This window comes from Osmia lignaria, chromosome 11, assembly GCF_051020975.1.
Source record: "Osmia lignaria lignaria isolate PbOS001 chromosome 11, iyOsmLign1, whole genome shotgun sequence".
NCBI lineage: Eukaryota > Metazoa > Arthropoda > Insecta > Hymenoptera > Megachilidae > Osmia > Osmia lignaria.
Genome location: NC_135042.1, coordinates 8,868,057 through 8,890,033, shown reverse-complemented (window position 1 = coordinate 8,890,033; position 21,977 = coordinate 8,868,057). Strand labels below are relative to the sequence as shown.

Genomic DNA, 21,977 nt, shown 5'->3' with positions numbered 1-21,977 from the left:
AAGAAGTTTCAGACTATCAGAACATAGCTATGGAAGGTAAATCACTTTCATATCAAATCCTACCATATCCACAGACGAGGTACGTTTCAATAGCGCCATTGAAGAAGTACTACTACAGACAAACTATTATGATAGTACATATTTACCGACATAAAAGTGAAATAAAAGTGCATTGAAGGTAATGCAGAAATTGACGAAAAAATATAGGGGAGATAAAATAGAAGAACAAGCCACAAACTTCGCAGCCAATTCGCTCGTATTATTTGCTGTATAATTAATAAATGTATCATAGAAATAATGATGCAATTATTAATAATCCATCAAATAATAACGATTGCCCAGGTCTCACCACGAGGAGGTTGCTGCGGGTGGAGACCCGCCCTACCTCATCCCATCCACCCTCCATTTATGCAAATTTTTATTCATTAACATCATCCTCTTGATGCACATTTGCAAAACGTTTCGATTGTTGTGCAAACGAACAACAAAAGGAGCATTATCTCTATTCACTACTTGCCTACTTATATTTTTATTTCTTAATCCTAGCTTACAATTTTTTCATTTTGATTACAGATCTGTTATTAGTAATATGCAATTGCATGTTTGTCTTACATCTAAATACTAAGAATACGAGCGCTCGTATAATGACAAAAATTCGCTTAAATCTAAAATATCCTAATTAAATACTATACTGTCTAAACTTAATTATATACTTATTCAATTATTTAACTTTAGGGTCCTTAAGATATAATTGTCCTACCTAACCAATTTGTTGATTTGGTTGTCCTTACCACAATACTTCCTGAAATAAACTAAAAAGAATTAAACATAATTTAAAAAAATAAATATATAAAGTTTATATTGTCATAACCATAGACTTACAACCTGCCTACATCAAAATTTAAAGGCATAAAAGCAAATACCTGTAATAAATTTGTTGGTTCGATGATTCTTACCAGAATATTTCCCGAAACAAACTAAAAAGGATTAGGTACAATTTTAAATAATTTTCACATCACGTTAGTTAATTGAATACCTTAACTTCATACTTCCTATAAAGATATTTCTCTGTAACAGAAACTGATTAATTGAATCCAGATAATGACAAAAACAATTAATAGCTGGAAAGAAGATGCATCAGTAATAATAAAATTTTACAAAATTCAGAGTGGTTGTTAATAACTCTAAATCAATTTGATGCTAAACATTCAGTACCAAAATAAAGAAAAAAAGATTTAGCAAAATATATATTTAAGTTCAGTGATTTGAGTAAAGAACATTAATTATTTCATTTTACTGTATTTAATATTCGTTCATTTCGCGACAAATAGTACACAATATTTTGATTGAAACAACTGTCTTTTACTGCAATATACATACAACCATGACTCTACTTGACTTTATTGCAATATATTATTTAATACACTTTTCAGTGCAAATTTATTGTAAATGGAAAAACTGAATAGAAAATCGCGAATGGACTTTGCTTTTCAGGAAAAGAATTTGAAAATTTATAAAAGTAATTTAATTAGCTTTTCCGTAAGCTTGAAACGAAATATCGCGATCAAAAATTAAAATTGAACAACTCGAACAACAATCATCCACTACTTTTGTTTAAATAAAGAAGAATTAAAATTTAATAAGCTATTTCAAATGAACAAATATTCCTTGAAATAAATTATCACCAATCAATATAAAATAAAATGAATTTCCATTTTAAATAAAACTATGAATAAAGTTCTGTTTAAAACTTCATCGTATTTAATAATATTCTGAAAACATTAAATTCATATATTATTTAACAGTATTTCCAACAGCCGAAAGCTCAAAATTTTCGAAATTTAAAAAAAAAACAAAAAAACGAGAAAAAGCATAGGGGGATAGGGGAAGCTGAAAAGAAAAGTTTGATTGCCCATAAGAGCAATCCCTAAGCAAACCCTATAAAACAAACCGAAATCACACGCAACACTAACTTTAAAATTACAAACATTCTGAACTATGACAAAACATCGGCTGGCAACGAAGGGTCTCACGCCCCCTAGACTTACGCCAGACGCTACATACCACCCACCCCGCCTGGACGTCGTAACGCCAGGACAGAGTGCACCCCTTCGCTAAGAGCGCTACCCGCCCGTCCAACACGTTGCATCCAACGGTGTCAGATTGACGGACGCCCATAGTATAGACAAAAGGACTACAGTTTAGAATATGGTAACATATTTTCATATGTTCCGTATTCTAAAGCTGCGCCTGCAAAGGCCTAGTAATGCATGGGTATATCTCCCAGAGATGGTGTTCACGGTCTTAGGCCGCGGAATCCTTGACTAGCAATGAATTCCCACCGAATGTGAGTCATAGTTACTTCCACTAATTTAATAAATGCAAAAAAGTAAAAAATTTAATAACAATCGCGAATTCATTCGCAACACTAATTTCATTAATTATATAATATGTACAAAAGCGTACGCGTGAAGGCTGCTTCATTATGCGCAACGCTAAGCTGAAAAAAAGAAAAAAAGAGAAAACGCGAACTGTAACGCAACACTACTCAAATCTACCGAATTTTGTAAGACGCAACACTAATCTAAAAAAGGGGTACAGCCAATCCAAGGCTGTACCACGGCAGCTGGTCCATAGCTGCATTATGGACCATGGCAACTCCACTGGGTCGTTTTGGGGCATTTCATCCTATATCGCAACTCTAATGCAAAACGCGAATATTCATTACCGCAACACTAATTAGCAGGGAACTCTATAAACTAATGCAAAACAATCGCGTATTTATAAGTCGCAACACTGGGAAACAATCGCGCTAATATCATTCGCAACACTATCTTTAACAGACATGCAATTAAAATGCAGAAAAGGGGGATTCTCAAACCGTGAGTTTTTTACTCGCAACACTAATTTCATTAATTATATAATATGTACAAAAGCATTCGCGTGAAGGCTGCTCCATTATACGCAACGCTAAGCTGAAAAAAAGAAAAAAAGACAAAACGCGAACTGTAACGCAACACTACTCAAATCTACCGAATTTTGTAAGACGCAACACTAATCTAAAAAAGGGGTACAGCCAATCCAAGGCTGTATCACGGCAGCTGATCCATAGCTGCCTTATGGATCATGGTAACTCCATTGGATCGTTTTTGGGCATTTCATCATATATCGCAACTCTAATGCAAAACGCGAATATTCATTACCGCAACACTAATTAGCAGGGAACTTTATAAACTAATGCAAAGCAATCGCGTATTTATAAGTCGCAACACTGGGAAACAATCGCGCTAATATCATTCGCAACGCTATCTTTAATAGACATGCAATTAAAATGCAAAAAAGGGGGATTCTCAAACCGTGAATTTTTTACTCGCAACACTAAAGCAATCAACATTAAAAAGCAAAACTCTCAAAAATCTTAAAGGAATCAACACTGAAAAGTTAAATTCTATTTTAAAGCAATGTAAGAAAGAAACGCGATATCTGAAGTTCGCAACATTAAATGAAAATTGCGATAATCATGCATACGCAACATTAAATTGAACCGTGATCGATATTCATTCGCAACACTAAATTGAACCGTGGACAATATTCGCAACACTAAATTGAAAACGCGATTTGCCCAAAATCATGGGGGTCACGGGCCCCCTCTTCTCCTGCAATTACAAAACTACAACTACAGGCAAGCACAGTGACAAAGTAGTAACGATAATGATTTCCCATCCTTTTTTGCAAAAGGATGCAAAATCATTAGTAGTTCCCCTCTTGAAAGACAGTTTGTCGGGGCGCTTCGGCATATAGCCTTTTCTTTCTTCGGGCGGTCCACCCACCTGAAACTTATATCTAAAGCTCGAGACTTGCAAATTCGCAAAACAAAAAAAAAACAATCAACAAAAAAGAAAAATCGCGAAACTCTAATTGACACGTGGACGAAAAAGGACTTTATACAAGTCGTTGTTCGTACACACATGCCGTGCTCGAGCAGAACTTGTGCGTTTCGTACCATCGCGATCGCGTATGACGACTTATGAAGTCGCCAAAAATTTGAAAAATTGTACAGATAGAATCGAAGGCGAACGTCATACTCCGTTCGTATCGATTGGATCGTCAATTCTTCAAATATATTCCAGGTACAGGTTGATCACACGAAATCGCGCCTACCCGACCAAGAGACTGTGACAACCTGTCCCGGCCCTACCTACTTACAATCTATCACACACACCAGAAGGTATACTACCTACCTACCTAACGCTATATTTAAAAAAGGCAAAATCACATTCTCACAAAAATTCATTCCACGACCCCCATACACTCCACCCGGGCGCAGAGCCTAAACTAGGGAGAACGTCCCGGGACGCCTCCGACACCCGAGTTTCATCTCACATCACACTCTACGGTACGTACCATTTTTCACTGAAATCGTCTGGCAAGGCTAGCAATCATTGCGTATAATGATAATTACAAAATTTAATTAACTACTTTGATATAGAATATTTCATAATAATGGTAATAATCATGGTAATAGTAATGGCAATATAGTAATAGTAATGGTAATAATACTATTTGGTTTGTACGTTCATTGTACATCTCATTGAATAAAATATTATTTCAAATTAAAAGTTAAATGAAAAAGTTATTAAACCGACGCAATCCCACAGCCTAAAAACACACACACCATATGTGGAAATTACGTCGTGCACGATATACTAACACAATGCCAGCCGCTTATTAATTATTATTCTTATGAACTAGGTCATCGTGCCAATTGCCTCTACCCGTCCAAGTAGCACCTGGGCACGTGAATGGGCTTTGGCAATAAACACGGAAGGGGTTAAACCTGAAAATCCTGATCTAGAAACATGATTAATACACAAACATCGAACGGACTAATATTTCACTATTTTAATAAAAGTGACTCGACTTTGTAAATATAAAGCTTTAAGAACAAATACTGAAAAGTAAAATTGAGCAACTATGACGCAAACATGGTGCACTGCTAATATCAGCTGGCAACGAAGGGTCTCACGCCCCCTAGACTTACGCCAGACGCTACATACCACCCACCCCGCCTGGACGTCGTAACGCCAGGACAGAGTGCACCCCTTCGCTAAGAGCGCTACCCGCCCGTCCAACACGTTGCATCCAACGGTGTCAGATTGACGGACGCCCATAGTATAGACAAAAGGACTGCAGTTTAGAATATGGTAACATATTTTCATATGTTCCGTATTCTAAAACTGCGCCTGCAAAGGCCTAGTAATGCATGGGTATATCTCCCAGAGATGGTGTTCACGGTCTTATGCCGCGGAATCCTTGTAACTAATTTGATTAATTAAATAATAAAAAGGATTGAGTTTAAAAACCAAAAGGATTCCCACCGAATACTAGTCAGTGCATCGTCATATTTACTCTCGCGTCGGAAATTTCTCGCAACACTAATTTAATAAAGGCAAAACTCTAATAAAAAGGAATTTAATGTCAAAATTGAATTTGATATTTTATTAAAAGCAAAATGACTAATTAAGAATTCTTTACAATGAAAAAAGAATTTATTATGAAAATTAGTAAAAAATTAAAACATCCTCGGGCGATTCCCTCCTCAGAGTAACTTTTCAAGAATACGCAAAATGTGTTGAAATAGATCACTCTGACTTGGAAATCTACCCGTCACGAATTGTCTTCTTCCACATAAATTGTTCAATTTTACATGAAATGAATTGAATTTTACTCCTCGTAAAAAGATCTCAAATTATATTTGAATTTACAATGTACAAAATGTAATGAAATCAATGTAAAATCATAATTAATATGTATATTCAGTATACATATTATATTACCAATATTATATCGATTTGAATAAAAACTAAATAAAATTGTTTCTGTATTAAAATATTTCATATTCCACATTTAAGAACATTTAAGAACATTCATATATTTCATAAATATCTATTGGAATATGTGGAATTGAAATAATATTAAAACGCGGTGTACAAGAAGACCTAGCCTGAAGTAAATGAAATAAAACAATAAAAATGTTATTACTCATGGGTATAATCATACCCATGGTCACTATGCTTGCGAACCACGTATACAACCGGTAACCCGTGTCGATTCGGACCATTCGTCCTACGACATGATTGGGCACCGGAGGAACCATAAAACATGCGACTCACCGTTCGCAGATATACTCTTCTTCCGATAGTCAAGTAAGAGGATGGATAACACCAGGTAGGAGGCTGCCTTGTAGGAGAAGATGGAAGACGTGAAGAAAATTCATCTGTAACAAAACAAAAAAGAATTACGGTTAATTTTGCAAATTATCAATTTTTATTCTAATAAAATTATATATGAAATTGAATTTTATAAAATACTAGCAATAGCAATTAAGAAGAACTCTCAATTATCAAGTATTGTAAATTATTCTATTTTAATAAAAAGCAATTAAGTGACGTACCAAGACGGAAGTCGTGAAGAAAGCCATCATCAGGATATCCAGGAACTCGGCAAAATCAAAAAATTCATCTGTAACAAAACAAAAAAGAATTACAGTTAATTTTGAAAATTATCAATTCTTATTGTAATAAAATTAGGTATATATAAATTTGGATTTTATCAAATATTAACAATGAAAAATAACTCTCAACTATCAAGTGTTAAAATTGTAAATTATTCTACTTGAATTACTATTAATTAAATAAAGTAATAAGATACTTACACTCTTTCCTTATGGAGCAACGCCCAAGACTCCTCTTCAGTGGTGCACTGACTCTAATACCGGATATATCGAGCAATTAAAAAAAAAAATAAAAAATAAAAATATAGATATGAAATACTAGTAACGCGACCGTGAATAATTTCCGGCGAACAATTATAGAGACTCTACTTTCGCGATGGAAAAAGAAAAATCAGAGCCGCGATGCTCTAGAAAATATTTTATAATGCGCAGCAAACACTGACTCTACTTTCGCGTGATTCCTAATCATACAAACCCAACTCTATTCAGGGCCAGTTCGCCCTTGCAAAAATCAAAACATTGGAAGTATGTTCGTATAAACACTGACTCTACCGACCGCATTGCGCGCGGCCACAACAATTCCTGAAAGAAAAACTTAGTGAGCAGGGATGGGCTGGGTGGAAATATACAAAACAACATTCTTCTTATTGACCTTTCGTAGCGGAAATACTGTTATTAATGGCTTGTAAATGAAAATATCTATGTTCGTGAAATATATTCGACGAGCACAAATATTGTTAAAGCTGAATATTGATCCTACATTGAAATAAAATGTTTAAAATAATTGTTGATAATTATTTCAATGAATATTACATCGATAGAAAATCATTTTGTAATAAAGATAATAGACTACTGTATTAAAGCAGAGGATTTTTGTTGTTAAGATTGTTAGCATACTACAAATTGTTGGAAATTCTATTACGGCTAGATTTATAAATTATCTAATTCTTTTCAATAAGCAAAATCCAATAATTAATCATGCTTAAACAGCATATGACTTAAAAACCTGATTCTATTTTAATTTAAACTTGCATCGAAAACTGGATATTATAATATAATTACTACGATTTAACAAAAATAGATTGTTTAAAATAATTAATAATTGCAGAAGAGAAGGATTCATTTGCAGTAGAATACGAATTATTTCAGTTTTGTTCTAGTTTAAAACAAATGTATTAAAATACTGGACGAAATTATTCAATAAAATGAAAAAGTAATTATTCTTTTTCTATGAATTGGTTAAAGAAAAAAAATGTCTCTAATCTTTTCTTTCTTGACTTTGGTAGCAAGTAATTATCAAAAATGCTTATAATTAACAACGACTCAATAAAAAACAAGTAATAATAAATGTTAATAATTGATTAGAATAAATTAAAACAATAAATTCTTACGAAATTCTATTTCAAACCCATAATATCAGGTGTCATGGCGTCCTTTCAATATTCATCAAATATCTGTAACAAATAAGAAATACCAATTTATGTCAATAAAATTTAATCAACAATAATAAAATTATTACTAATAAACGATCGAACTATAATTTATGCAAAATATTTTAATAGGTAGAATGCGCACCTACTACTTATGCGGAAGGATGCTTTTAACACGTCTTGTCACTTCGACGTTCGCGAGAGAAATGGCGAGAGCTTCCTTTTTGCCGAAGACCGATCAGCACCGTTCGGTATTATTCGGTAATGTTCGTCCCCAGCCGAACCGAAGCCGGTAGACGAATAGATCTCATAATATTACGATGCTCGAAAAAGAACGTTATTAAATATCAACAATAAATTGTGTGAAACAGGATTAAAGACGTTCAATATTGGTTAGGAAATTAACGATATAAAAGGGAAAGTAGTTCAAATTCTACTGTTCCAACCTCATTATGAAATCGCAGCAAGAGCACAAATTTTCAACTCTTGCATTTTTGAAGAAAATGCCGAATTAATGTCAAAAATCAAGAATCCAGACTTCTCTCCGATATTCTTTTCTGTTTTTTGTACTTTTAACACCAGATCGGCAATTTAATTTAATATTTGAAGATAATTTAATCTTACCTGTTGCAGACACGTGAAAGACGGACGTAGCTTCAGAGAGAAATGATGCACTGCGTCACACTTCGCACTCCTCACCCTTCAACGATGAATCTGATTGGTCGAAAAGGGTGGACGCCATAATGGAATGACCAATCACAGGCATTGGTAGAAACTTCGAATTGTTTCGAAACTTTAACATTAAAATAACGGAAAGATTCGTTAAACATTATCAACGCCATATTGAAATAAAGTCAAGATTACATTTTTCAACCTCCAGCACCAAAATATAGGGAAGAAAGTAAAAAAACCATGAGATATTAACGATTTTTAATAAATTATCATCATAAAAGCAGAATAAATGAAGGAAATATTATTTTATTTCGTATTTACACTGGCAGAATAGGTAAAAGCAGGAAAATCAATTATAACGATTTATAACAATAAATTATGGTAAAAATGTATTAAAAGCATAAAAAAATGTAATAATATTCAAGAAATTAACGACATACAAAAGGAAAAGTAATTGAGATTTCACTATTCCAACCTCATTGTGAATTCGCAACAACAGCAAAAACTTTCAACTCGCGTATTTTTAAAGTCAACGCTGAACTAATGTCAAAAATCAAGAATCTAGACTTCTCTACGACTTTCCTTTCTATTTTGTGAACTTTTAATACTCGAAAGACAATTTAATTTAATATTTGAAGATAATTTAATCTCACCTATACAACCGCGTGCACTCAGGACGAAGCGTCGCATCGAAGGGAAGTAACGTACTAAATCAGACCTGTGCACATTGCCGATAACAACGATTGTTGATTGGTTGACCGGATAGCAAGTAACTGCCATTGGTGGAAATTTAAAATTATGTAAATAAACGTTGAAATAATAAATAAAAAAGAAAAAATTGTTTAATGTATTTTCCAAACTTCACTATAATACATATCTTGTTTTAAGCTTTAGTTATTTGTAATTAGAAAAATATAAGTTGAATACAGTTTAATACGTTTACACGAGAATATTTGAAATGATTATATACTATAGTTCGGATTATATATATTATATCTATCCGGTAGTATATAATTCCAAATTATATACAAAATTTTCTGAAATTCAATAATTAAAAGATATGTTATTTTTTCTACATCTCTTTTACTTACATACATTAATATCGTCAAAATCAAAGCTTTGAAGCAATCAGACTTAACATGCGCAGAACGTACGAAAACTTGTATGACAGATATGATCTCTCGTTGAACAAATAATAGAAAAATAGATTAATATGACGTATATTGATAAGTATTGTTGATTTACATATGAAAATGGTTGAAATAGGAGTAAATTTAAAAGCAGTTCGTGATAAAATTCTTGCTGCTTGTGCTAGGAGACCTGGAGTATGTAATGTGTTTTTATAACCAAATAGAGTAGTATTTAATTTAATAAATATATAATACATTGTATACATTATATACATATATAAGCATAATATGTGTATACATATTAAATATAAAATTATAGTCAGTCCTTCTGTTACAGGAGTATAACTACTTTGAGCCACGTTTAGTAGCTGTGAGTAAATTAAAACTACCTGAATTAATCATACAAGCTTATGAAGCTGGTCAAAAACATTTTGGAGAAAACTATGTGAATGAATTAGTAGAAAAGGCAAATAATCCAAACATTTTAGAAAAATGTAAAGAGATACGTTGGCACTTTATTGGTCATTTGCAGCGCAATAAAGTAAACAGGGTTCTAAGTATACCAAATTTATATATTATAGAAACTGTAGATAATGAAAAACTTGCAGCTACATTACATAACTCTTGGCCTAAGTTTAGAAAAGTCGAAGAAGAAAAATTAAAAGTAATGATACAAATTAATACCAGCAAAGAAGAAGGTATTATATATGACACTGCCAAAGACAATAAGTTATTTTTTAACATATAATTACATTTTCAGAAAAAAGTGGCTGTGAAGTTGAAAATGTTTGTTCCTTTGTAAAGTATGTTATTGATCATTGTCAGAATCTAGAATTTGTGGGACTTATGACAATAGGAATGTTTGGATATGACCTTACAAAAGGCCCAAATCCTGATTTTTTGTGTTTAAAAGAATGTAGAAACGAAGTTTCTAAAGAATTAAATATTGATCCAACAAAAATAGAGCTATCAATGGGAATGTCAAATGATTTTGAGCATGCGGTAATTTTAAAAAGACTATTTGTATACTTCTTGTAAGTATGGGTTAATGCATCAAATTAATTTTGTATAGATTGAGCAAGGCAGTACAAATGTTAGAGTGGGTAGTGCTATTTTTGGAGAAAGGCCAAAAAAGGAGACTTAGAAACAATATATGTATATTATCCTTTGTACAATATTATTACAAATATGTTTTGTATGTATAAAAAGGTAAGTTAATTAATATAAAATAGAATGAGAGGAAACATTAACACTTATTTTTACAACTGTATGATTGTTATCAAAGATGAGATTTATATAAATGATGATTGACTATGATCTTGGTATAATCCTAGGGAAGGTTAAAGAAAGCCAGAAGAGCTAAGAAAAACTAGAGAAAGATAGGGAGAGCCAGGGAAAATGTACTTTCTATATTTGAAGAGTTATAATATGTTATAAAAGAAATGATAATATTAGATATTCTTTCCTTTATCTATATTTTAATGTAATTTTGCAAACATCAGCTACTAATTACTGTATTCAGAAGAAATTAGGAAATAGATCATCATTATATATGTGTATTGCATAATATGTTACATTATTTTATTATTTCCTGATAAACTTTGTTTACTTGCAAATTATTTAACTAATTACTTTAGTAAATATCGATAACATACACTACTGTTTACGTATGAATTGTATACATACAGTTAAATTTAGTTACCTATCATCAGCATACATTTTTGATAAAGTGCCAACTTTAAAACAGGAAGGCGGTCTCAAATGCCATACAAGCTAATCAATTAAATAAGATACTAATATACTTATGGGTGTTATTTTTAAACGATAACATCCTCAAAGATTGCATCATAAACTGCAATTAAAGATTGAGTATGTAATACGTTCATTTTTTTGTCTGAAGAACTTTTCACATGTAACATAATAATTAATTATATTTCTTTCAATGGGTGCTACAGATGGTTCCTCCATTCTTTTTTTAATTTTACTTTTAAATACATTGAGCGTGAAAAATAGTATTTAAAATTTACCGAAATAAAAAAATATTTTTTTATAGTTTACTTGAAATTCACGCTTTCTTCTGTTATTAGTTCTTCTCATACGATAAGCTATTATATAAAATAATGTGTATTATACCTATTACTGATGTGTATGGTGAATGAAAATTAGGAGCATTAATTGTAAAGTTTAAAGTATTTTTATTATATGAACAATAATATGGAGATTCAAAGTCTCGTTTATCGACAAATTCTCTGTTTCTACTTCCAAGAAAATATTCTACAATTGTCTGTTATTTAATTATTTCAAGTATTGAATATTTCCCTTAAGGAACAACTTTCTTATCGAAGAACAAAATAAAGGGAATAATTTACACGTTGTTCTTTAGAAGCAGATCAAGAGAATCTGACGCTAATACGAGACTTCATGTTTAATGAACAGAGATTCAACAGTTTTTTTTACGCTGAAAATCACTTAAAATTATTCCTCCTCTTCTTCACCCGTACCAGTCAACATTCCGATAAGGCTTTGTGTGTCAATGAACCCTTTGTCGTCAATGTACATGTTATCATATGCATCGTCGACTTCTTTCGAAGTAAATTTGTCACCATATGTCATCAAAGCGTGCCTCAATCTATGACAGAAATACAATAATTTTATTTTACCAGGAAATATTTCCAAAAATATTGACAAATATTTTATATTTAAAAAAAGATACGTGTCTCAGGGGATGTGACTTGTCAGCAGAATGCATAATCAGTCTTAGATCGTACATATCAAGTCATCACAGACACAAAACATGTATCTTATATTTTTTTCTACTGGATTATATGTATATATGATAAGAAGGAAAATGGACGAAGGAAATAGAAGCAGGCTTATATGAAAGGGTAGTAAGAATTTTTTTACCGGGTGTATATGTACGAATATGTTGTTAAGCGAGGACTTGCGAGAATTAGAACTTCAGATGATCCCTCTGTTGGTGAATACACGAAGTATCGTCATATTTTCATTACTCACCTCTCACCATCAATTTTACCATTTACATCAAAGGTATTGAAGGCGGCAATTACAGTTTCGTCGTCATCCGTACCTGAGATGAAAAAAATTTTAATTAATTTAACGTATTACTGAATTATAATTATTAAATCCTTCTTCAAATTATAGGTACTGCAGCCACACTGACCATTTTTATATTAAGCATGCATTTATCCAATTTGGTAAAATGATACTCAGACAAAATAATGGCCTTAGGGAACTACAATTCGAATAAGGATTAAAGCGATAATTATTTTAAGAATTTTGTACCTGATCCCGACATACGAGTTGCAAACAGATTTAGCAACTGGGTAAAGTTGATGGGCACAGGTGCTTCGTTTAACATCTCGTCAAGTTCTTTATCAGTAACGAGACGACCCACATTATCAAATGTCTGACGGAGGTCGTTCTTTCCAATTATACCATCTTTGTCTGCATCCATAAGTTGGAATGCCTACGAAGACAAATCGTTCAACATAAAATATATTTGTTTAAATGAATATTCATTAATAATTATAATTGATTGTATTTGGTATACGTATATACCTCCTTAAATTCGGCGACTTGTTTCTGTGTGAACATAGAAAACACACTGGAACCACTGCGTTTTGCTTTGCGGCTACCACGACTGCTTGCTCTAGTTGAACCAGATTCTTTAGGTGTACCAGTTGGAGTTGGTGGTTTCTCCTCCGCTGGAGCTGGAGCTGGTTCCGGTTCAGGAGGAGGAGCCGCCGCTGCCTCCTCCTTCTTTTTAGTCTTCTTCTTCTTCTCTTTATCCGCCTAAAATTCATTGTAATAAAGTCAACTAAGTATAATAATTAATATTTAGGCAGATTTTTGATAACAATTATTATAATATACACTATTATTTAACGAAAACTGATAAGACAATTAATCGTAAGACAAGTGCCTATCGCGTAGTTATTAGGAACGACGTAACTCGGGTGGACGTAAGCCAGGGGTGTGCTATAATTTCTAATTTATTTTAAATTATGGGACTGATATGTTTAATTTAATTTTATTTGATTATTAACAATAAAACAACCAGTACTGAACGTATATTTATTTTGAAATTGAAAATAAAGTGAAAAAATAAACAAAGGGTGGAAAATAAATTGGCATACATAATAAAATTATCGTAATAAATTCCACAATTTAAAATTCAGAAACATAGATTCTATCATTTTAACGGATTTGGTTCTAATATCTTAATTTATTTAATTAAATTCTTCCAAAAATTAATGTCCATTATAAATTATTTATGAAAAAAAAATTCAGGTATAACAGTTATAATAGAAACAAATAAAAATGTTCTTCCCATCAAACCCTAATTCGGTATTCAGGAAACTGTAATTGGGGTGGTCGAACAATAAAAGTCTGACGTGCCAGTTATTATCTAATGTTTAACTGGCAGTGGGTTAGTGTAAATAACTTGGAGAGAAATTCGGAAGGCGTTGCTCATAGATACTAAAAATAGGATCATTCTATCATCCATGGTATGGCTGAAAAGAAGCCAAGACATATATAGATCGTTTATTTCGTACGGCCTCTCGAGTTACTATAGTTACGTAATTCTCTTATTTTTATAATATATATAACGAATACAGGAAAATTAACTGAAGATCATATATTAAGTTCAATCAAGGACAACTTAAGTACGTTATATGTATCAAATAAGTTCTAAGAAAGATACCCTTCAAGAAATAGACTAAATGACTATTTTATTAGATTTTTTATATCATAAATATGTATTCTTTATCTAACTGTAATCTTACAATTTTCAATGAAAGTAAAAAAAATTCTCTCTTAATTTTACTTAATCAACTCAATAAAGAACCTTATAATATAGAAGACTGGAAAAAGTGTCTAAAAATTTTTAAAACACAGTTTAGAAGAAAGCAAATAATAACATCCATCTACGGAATGGCCAAACGCCAAAAATCAAAGGAAGACCACTGTTTACACTTCATTAACACAATCTGCGAATGTCTTTGGTGCAATTTAGCGCTCTGATGAATTCATCACTTGGCATACAATTCCATCACAGTTTCTGTAAAAGTCATCGACTTTTCTGAAAGTTTACCCTCCTATGACCGATCAAACATACATCCACCACTAAATCACATATCGTGTAACATTCCTTCTTTTTTTTTTTTTTTTTTTTCACTTCTAGAGGAAACTTAACGAAGAATATCTTTCGCGTAGTTCCTGGTGGTACTCGGCACTTTACTTACCATGTCTACAGTTGGTTTGTAAGAGGATGGTGCGAGATGGTCACAACGAACCAACTGTCGGAATCATAGAGGTGAACTTGGCTAAGTAACTTTGGTGGATCTCCCCCACTACATTTCTGGTGCTTGAGCAGGGGTGCCTTGCCCGGGTATAACGCCAACGCCTATCTGACCATATTTAGTGCGAGCCATCTCAAAATAGCAACCCTTTCGATGTTTCAACTAAAACAGTTTGCTGAGGATTGTGCGAACAACGAGAACTTCTTACAGACCCCTTTATGTAGCTGAAATTTGCTTTACAGAATGAAAATTTAAGTCGAGTATAGGTACCACGGAAGAAGAAAGTGGTCTTGGGTGTTGCGCCTCCACTGGTGTCATATGCACCCCGCCTAACAAGGAAATTAGTTTCTTCATCGGTTTTCTTCCGTTACCACATTTATAGTTCTTCGAAGTTTGAACATAATGTGAATTATATTATCGTAGTATATTCAGATAATCCTTGAGTCGGGTGAGTTGTGACCCAGACCCACGAAATTTAAGTTGCATAATTATGCAACAGCATTGTGACTCATGTTATATAGTGTAAAATTTAGAAAATGAATATAACATGGAATATAAAATTAAATTTGGACAGTAATAGTCTCGGTTGTCTGAAGATTAATAATTTAGAATCGCTTCTTTGTCTTTACATTTGGAAAATCATAAAATGTATTTTGAAAAAATTAAAAATCATACAATACTCGTGATTTTTATATGAATCTCTAATACGATGTTTATAAATTTTAACTTGAATAAAATACATAATGTGTTAAGCGTGATAATTAATTAAAATTATTTAAAATATTATAACTGATATACTATTTTAATATTGATCGTTATATTCGAAATGAATTTTCGATTTGTACACCAATGCCCAAAGCACGTGGCTTCTACAAATAACTGTCCAATGTTTGAGAGTAGAAAACATCAATCTATTTTCTGTACATCACCAAGTTTTCAATATATTTTCAATTAACTTCTACATTATTACATTAGATCCCATTTGCAGAAAACTATAACGTTCAAGGAATTGTATTGGAATTATTTTCAATGTTAATAATCACGTGAAATGTTCTTTATTTTTTTTAATCGATACTCTTACCTAATTGCTTATGATTATTTTTATTTTTATATAAATGAACAAACGATAGAAAATAAAATTGATACTGAAGAAAAACCAATCATTATTTTTGGCTGATCCAAGAGGATAGTAGGTCGCCTGCAAAGAAGATATGTAGTATCTATCTGCTGTTTAAAAACGTATTCTTAATATACATTGATATTACTGTTAATAGCATAACATTGCTGGTTATTATTATCATTTCAAGAAAATATAAGTAACCCTTGATTTTATTGAATGTTCGCTGTTTTTTAATTTCTTTATTTTGCATATCATATTATTTATTGCTTAATGGATAGTAGCATAGTTACTAATGATTAAGTTTTATCTCCCATATATTATTTATAAGAAGGGAAAATCTCGGTTTCAGTATTTCCAAAAATTATGAAACTTTATAAATATCTAAGGGATGTTCTAATTATAATAATTTTTTTATTATCCGAAGAAATATTATACAGGTGCACCAGCTATTAATATTGTGTATTCTATCTGGTAGATAACATAGAAATACAAGACAGTCACCGCTTTTCGTCCTCAAGAACTCCCACCACAACCGTTCAGAGAAATAAGAAAGTACAGGTAACTTGGCCTTAACTGGTTTTCATTGTCAGGTAACAACTTGACGTAGCATGGGTTAGGCTACAAGTTAGTTACAAAATGTTTTAAATATTATCTTTCAGCAAAAACATGTGGTGGTTACTTTTGTTAAGTTATTGTAAGTGGAAATCCCGTAAAATAATATCAGTTCATTCTTAAATAAACGTTTAACAATAGGCACTAAAAATTGACCCATCGAAAAAGATGGTCACGAAATCTTTCCACAAAGAGCATGAAACCATAATACGATTATTTAAAAAATGATTATACGTATGATTTTTAATTTGATATATAGTTAAAAGTGATACATATGGAAAATTGAAGTTAACTTTGATTTTTCTTTTTACACATCAACAATCCTATGTTAATTTCAATGTCGTGATATTTTATTTCAAAATATACGATTTCTTCAATGCTAAATTAAAATTTATTTTTTATTTATTTTATTAGTTACTATTGGATCTTCATTACGACTCACGGCGTACATTTCTTCTGGCGGACTTCATGGAGAAATTCGATTTGAAAAAGTTACGGAAACATCCGTGAGAATTCGATTTTCACTTCAAACTACCCTTCAATATCCAGACCAACAATGGTTTTGGTCAGTTACTCAGTTTCCTGTCGATTACACGCTTATAAATGATAGATGCGATAGACAACATCTCGGCGAGAGGTATTTTTAATATTTTTATTAAGATATTCTCTATACATTAATATTATTTACACTGTTTAAAAAAAAAATACTGTAGTATTATCGACTTAACGGAACTTGTTGGACCACTTGAAATGCCTGGAAACGAAACAGGATCAGTAGAAGTTTCAAATATAAGTCTAACTGGAGAAATGGGCTTATGGGGTAAAGGCCTATTACTTAAGGATACATATTCGGATAGAACCATTTGTGCCTCAATTACGGTAACTTTTGAAATTAAGAAACTGTAACTTTGTTCCTTAAATACAAATTATAATTACAAATTACAGGTCCTTGAAAAAAATGTAGAAAAATTTGCAGCAGCACATTTTTACGGAAATGTAGCAGGAACCATATGGTTCCGATGGTTAGGAGGTCATGCAGGTGATAATACCAGTGATACAATAATTTATGCGGACTTATATCATGTTAATAATAAAAAATTGCAAGGTGTTGATTATACGGAACATAATTGGAAGATTTATGTAACCGATATTTTTGACATTAGCAAAGGTATAATTTGTTACAGTATCTATGTAACTTATAAATTATTAATTTATCTTTGTTAAATATTTATTTATGATTTAGACAAATCAAGTTGCAATATTTTGCAAACTGTATTTGATCCTGATAATGCGGGTAACGGGGAAGGTATTGGTGATATTGATATGCGATTAGGTAAAATAAAAGTGGCTACAAATCATCATAAAAGATATAAAACTCTGTACAGAGATTCGAAACTATCTCTGCTGCCTGCTGATTTACTTGGTCCTCATCGTTTATTGTATTTAGTTATTTTCCATCCAACACATGATGATTCATTTTTAGTTTGTACCAAGATTAATCATAGGAAAACTATTTTCGCCAAGTAAGATTCCATAATAAACATAAACATTTTTTAATTATGAAAAATAATTCTGTTTTATTTGTTAATTATTTAGAACATTAATTAATTCTAATGGCATCAAAGGAGAGATTTCGCTAAACCAGGTAACTCCGTTTGATCCAACATGGGTTAACATATCCTTAGTACCAGTTGACTTGGAAACAAGATTACGTTATGCTACTAAAATAAAATCATACAGAATTCATGAGTTACCTCCAGAACCAGCAAATAGTTTAAGTAAAACTGCTGAAATATGTCAAACAACAAAAAAAACCTACAATCCAAATAATATTGACGAAACAACTGCACCACCCCCAGGTAAAACAATTAAATTTCTGTTTCTTCTTTCCATTTATTAATGTAACATAGAATATTCAAATAATTATGTTAATTAGGACTTGGTACTCAAGATCAGTATGCTATTGGTGATCTTTCGGGAAAACTTCAAGGTCGTAAAGAGGGATCGTATCATTATGATATTTTACCAGGAAGTGCTAAACTTACTGGAATCTATTGGGACACGTATCTTCCACTTTCAGGAATACATAGTATAATTTATCGCGGCCTTATACTTCATAAGTAATTCTTCGCTACTACTTTTATTCTTTATTTTTTATTTATATGATTATTCATAGTATTACATATTTATTTTATCAGATATAATGAAACTGACAATAAAGGTGTTATACCATGGGTTTGTGGAACTTTAAGTCTTTATTTGCCAGATAATACTGGACAAATGCCAATATTGACTGCAGAAGTAGTGTACAGATATCCTATTGTGGGAAGAATTATTTTCCGTCAACCGAAGAATGACCCACAAATGGATACTACTATTATCATTGAAAATCTGATACATGCAGATGGTAATGCTTTAAACAATTCAGCACTCCATAGGTATAATGTATAACAATATCTGCTGAAAATAATACTATGATAATTTTATACAAAAACTTTAACTTTATTATTAACATTTAGATGGATGATTCATGACAATCCACCAGGAAAAGATTATTATAATTGGACAGGCAGATGTTTAAGTACTGGAGAGTCTTACAATCCTTACAAAGTATAGTAATTAATATGTTATTATGCTACTCAAAACTATATAAAATTCAATTGTTTCTTTTTAACATTATATATTTTAATTTATTAGGTAGAATGGGATACAAATAAGTCTGAATATTGTTCATCGTCAATAATAACATCGTGCCGTGTTGGTGATTTAACAAGACACGGTACACTTGATATTGCTGGTAAAAAACAATATGGAACCCTACTTACTCGAAAACTTTTTACTGACACAATGATAGCTTTATCAGGACCTAATAATGTATTAGGAAAAAGTTTAGTAATATATGATGATCATGGACCCAAGGCGCGAGGAGAAAGATTAGCATGTTCGATGTAAGATTCATCAGATAAGATAAATTAAAAAAAAAATTATATTGCACTATAATCTTTTAAAGTAATAATTTAAACATTAATATTCTCATATAGAATTAGTGAAACGTATCGCCGTAAGGCTGTAGCAAAAGACTGGTTCGGAAATGGACAAAATATTCAATTAAGGGGAAAATTAGAATTCTTACAACAAACTGAATATGATATCACAAATGTAGAAGTAAATCTTGATGGTCTTGATGGCAAAATAAAAGGATATCATGTACATATGGTAATATAAATCGCTAACTAAAATAGCTTTCTTATTATTTATTATAATAATAATTTACATTTTTAGACTCCAATAGAACTAGATTTAGAATTTCCATGTGAGGGTACATCTTTATATGAAACTTGGAATCCATTAAATGTTAATACAAGTAATATACCGCGTTCTAATGAAGGAACAACTGATCAATATAAAATGGGTGATCTCAGTGGAAAATTTGGTACTCTAGAAAACAGAAAAAGATATATGTCAGCTTACAATGATACAATGCTTCCTTTATTTGGCTCAAGAAGTATATTAGGTAGAAGCATAGTGATTCACAAAAAAGAAAAAAATTTACGGTAATTACTACAAATTCACTAAATTTGTAATACCTATGAAACATTTTATTTCTGCACTAGTCAACAACCGACCTTTAATAATAATTCTTTTCTTATAGATGGGCTTGTTCAACTATAGAAAGGGGATACTCACCATCTGAAGCTAGCGAGCTGAAAGCAATTGCTTCTTTTCATCATCCTCAAGGATATGCATATGGTTACATACGAATGGTATATAAAATGGTGAATTTAGTAAATGATAAAACATATAAAGGTGAATTAACATTAATAATTACAGGCACAACTTGTTCACCGAGATGGTAGCCAAAGTGAAACAATAATTGAAGTAAAATTACGACATCCGGGTAAACACGATCGCAATATTGTACGAATATGAAGTATTTAATGAAACCATTTGCTGATAAATTTTGAAGTACATAGAAATATTTAATTGTAGACAAGGAACCACAATTGGGCAATATATGTAAATCCAGTTGGTGTAGACGCAGCTGTTAAAGTAAAAGATACTAGATGTGTGGCAGGTGGATATATGTGGAATCCTTACTTTACCCAATTAGCTGATCCATTGAATGTAATATTAATTGACATAATATGCAATTTTGTTTTCATAATTTCAGCTGAACAAAATACTTTCGTTTTACAGGATGATTTATATAAACAAGAATGTGGTCCTGATTTACCATTAAGATGTTATGTAGGTGATATATCAGGTCGATTAGGTCCTATTGATATAGGACTGAGAAGACAAGTTTTTACAGATTCGAACTTCCCTTTAGCAGGACCAGTGTCTGCAATGGGAAGATCTATTGTTGTTTTTGATGAAAATTTTGGAAGTAACAGATTTGCTTGTGCTAATATTGAACCAGATAATGATATTGTAAAATACACAAATATAAGAAAACCGCCTCGTTTTGTAGTGTAAGTATACTTTCATTAATTAATAATCCAAAATCAAATATAGACTAATTGTTTATTGCAGAGCCCAATTTTTAGAAGATATAAGGAAAGTTATGGGTATTCCTGAATGGATGTTATCCATAGACAGCAGAAAAACTAAAATCTTACATAATGGAGCATGTATTCAGTTTCTGCTACACTTTAAAGGTAATGAAGAATATTTGTTATAACATTCCTGGACTATTAGAATATTTAATTGTTTTGTAATTTTATGTTTTTAGGCCCAATTGCTAATAAATTAGAAATGGATTTTAACAAACTCATATCTACTGGGAAATTAGATGCACCTAGTTTATCCATTCATGGATATGTTCCTATAAAACGGAAAGCAACTTCAGGTTATCGTCAATGTGGAAATCGAGATCCAAATGATAAATGTAACAATTTTTATCTGATAAAAAATCATTGTTTATATTATATCTGTGTCAATAACAAGTTTTTATTTTTTCAGCTTTCAATCTTTTACTGGAAAATGCTTCTTCATTACTGTTACCAGAGTTTATGATAATTATTGTAACATTTGTTGTTGTCAGCGTTATATAATAAGTCTAAAATTTACATTTCATATTTTTGTATACTCTAAACAATACATAATATATATATATATAGAATGTATGTATGTATATATGTGTAATATATTTATATATAAATTTTATAAAACAAT

At 31.5% G+C, this 21,977-nt stretch overlaps 3 protein-coding genes and 1 long non-coding RNA gene across 7 annotated transcripts; 2 read left to right on the top strand and 2 right to left on the bottom strand.

Annotated features, from left to right (window-relative positions):
* Nucleotides 1-5,995: 5,995 nt before the first annotated feature.
* On the bottom strand, nucleotides 5,996-7,268 carry LOC143305851 (uncharacterized). The gene is made up of 3 exons (XR_013063065.1): nucleotides 6,716-7,268; nucleotides 6,455-6,522; nucleotides 5,996-6,277 (listed from the first exon to the last, which is right to left on the bottom strand). It is a non-coding gene; the product is annotated as an uncharacterized LOC143305851 (long non-coding RNA).
* A 2,395-nt stretch (nucleotides 7,269-9,663) lies between these two features.
* Nucleotides 9,664-12,374, top strand: LOC117603677 (pyridoxal phosphate homeostasis protein). 2 transcript variants are annotated; one of them, XR_004581272.2, is made up of 5 exons: nucleotides 9,665-9,941; nucleotides 10,084-10,444; nucleotides 10,507-10,748; nucleotides 10,819-10,955; nucleotides 11,081-12,374. XR_004581272.2 is itself a non-coding variant. In XM_034323051.2 (4 exons), the coding sequence occupies exons 1-4, from the start codon at nucleotides 9,864-9,866 to the stop codon at nucleotides 10,888-10,890; spliced, it is 753 nt and encodes a 250-aa protein (XP_034178942.1). In that variant the 5' UTR covers nucleotides 9,664-9,863; the 3' UTR covers nucleotides 10,891-12,374. The 2 variants fall into 2 exon arrangements, 1 of the variants encoding a protein (XP_034178942.1); XM_034323051.2 differs by having other exon boundaries at nucleotides 9,664-9,941; nucleotides 10,819-12,374.
* Nucleotides 11,918-15,160, bottom strand: Mlc2 (myosin regulatory light chain 2). Its single transcript, XM_034323052.2, has 5 exons — nucleotides 15,014-15,160; nucleotides 13,326-13,559; nucleotides 13,050-13,233; nucleotides 12,762-12,834; nucleotides 11,918-12,375 (listed from the first exon to the last, which is right to left on the bottom strand). Exons 1-5 carry the CDS (start codon nucleotides 15,014-15,016, stop codon nucleotides 12,222-12,224), a joined length of 648 nt encoding a protein of 215 aa, XP_034178943.1. The 5' UTR covers nucleotides 15,017-15,160; the 3' UTR covers nucleotides 11,918-12,221.
* A 137-nt stretch (nucleotides 15,161-15,297) lies between these two features.
* Rsod (Related to Sod) lies at nucleotides 15,298-21,901 on the top strand. 3 transcript variants are annotated; one of them, XM_034323050.2, is made up of 20 exons: nucleotides 15,298-15,518; nucleotides 16,666-16,748; nucleotides 17,217-17,439; nucleotides 17,516-17,681; nucleotides 17,748-17,970; nucleotides 18,046-18,325; nucleotides 18,399-18,661; nucleotides 18,739-18,922; nucleotides 19,001-19,240; nucleotides 19,322-19,412; nucleotides 19,500-19,750; nucleotides 19,844-20,018; nucleotides 20,085-20,356; nucleotides 20,455-20,566; nucleotides 20,634-20,720; nucleotides 20,793-20,927; nucleotides 21,000-21,274; nucleotides 21,336-21,460; nucleotides 21,535-21,690; nucleotides 21,765-21,901. In XM_034323050.2, the coding sequence occupies exons 4-20, from the start codon at nucleotides 17,553-17,555 to the stop codon at nucleotides 21,854-21,856; spliced, it is 3,090 nt and encodes a 1,029-aa protein (XP_034178941.2). In that variant the 5' UTR covers nucleotides 15,298-15,518; nucleotides 16,666-16,748; nucleotides 17,217-17,439; nucleotides 17,516-17,552; the 3' UTR covers nucleotides 21,857-21,901. The 3 variants fall into 3 exon arrangements, with proteins under 3 accessions (XP_034178941.2, XP_076546903.1, XP_034178940.2); XM_076690788.1 differs by lacking the exon at nucleotides 15,298-15,518 and having other exon boundaries at nucleotides 16,545-16,748; XM_034323049.2 differs by lacking the exon at nucleotides 15,298-15,518 and having other exon boundaries at nucleotides 16,748-16,884.
* The last annotated feature ends 76 nt before the right edge of the window (nucleotides 21,902-21,977 follow it).

Bases quoted from the DNA above. Each gene is read 5' to 3' on its own strand.
- Mlc2 (XM_034323052.2), bottom strand. The intron at 12,835-13,049 runs GTACAAAATTCT...TTTTCATCTCAG, and splicing joins AACTCGTATGTCGGGATCAG to GTACGGATGACGACGAAACT. The intron at 12,376-12,761 runs GTGAGTAATGAA...TTTCTGTCATAG, and splicing joins GGTAAAATTGATGGTGAGAG to ATTGAGGCACGCTTTGATGA.
- LOC117603677 (XM_034323051.2), top strand. From the start codon at position 9,864: ATGAAAATGGTTGAAATAGGAGTAAATTTAAAAGCAGTTCGTGATAAA. The intron at 9,942-10,083 runs GTATGTAATGTG...CTTCTGTTACAG, and splicing joins CTTGTGCTAGGAGACCTGGA to GAGTATAACTACTTTGAGCC. The intron at 10,445-10,506 runs GTATTATATATG...TTACATTTTCAG, and splicing joins TAATACCAGCAAAGAAGAAG to AAAAAAGTGGCTGTGAAGTT.
- Rsod (XM_034323049.2), top strand. From the start codon at position 16,857: ATGTGGTGGTTACTTTTGTTAAGTTATT. The intron at 19,241-19,321 runs GTATAATGTATA...ATTAACATTTAG, and splicing joins AACAATTCAGCACTCCATAG to ATGGATGATTCATGACAATC. The intron at 21,691-21,764 runs GTAACAATTTTT...TTATTTTTTCAG, and splicing joins TCGAGATCCAAATGATAAAT to CTTTCAATCTTTTACTGGAA.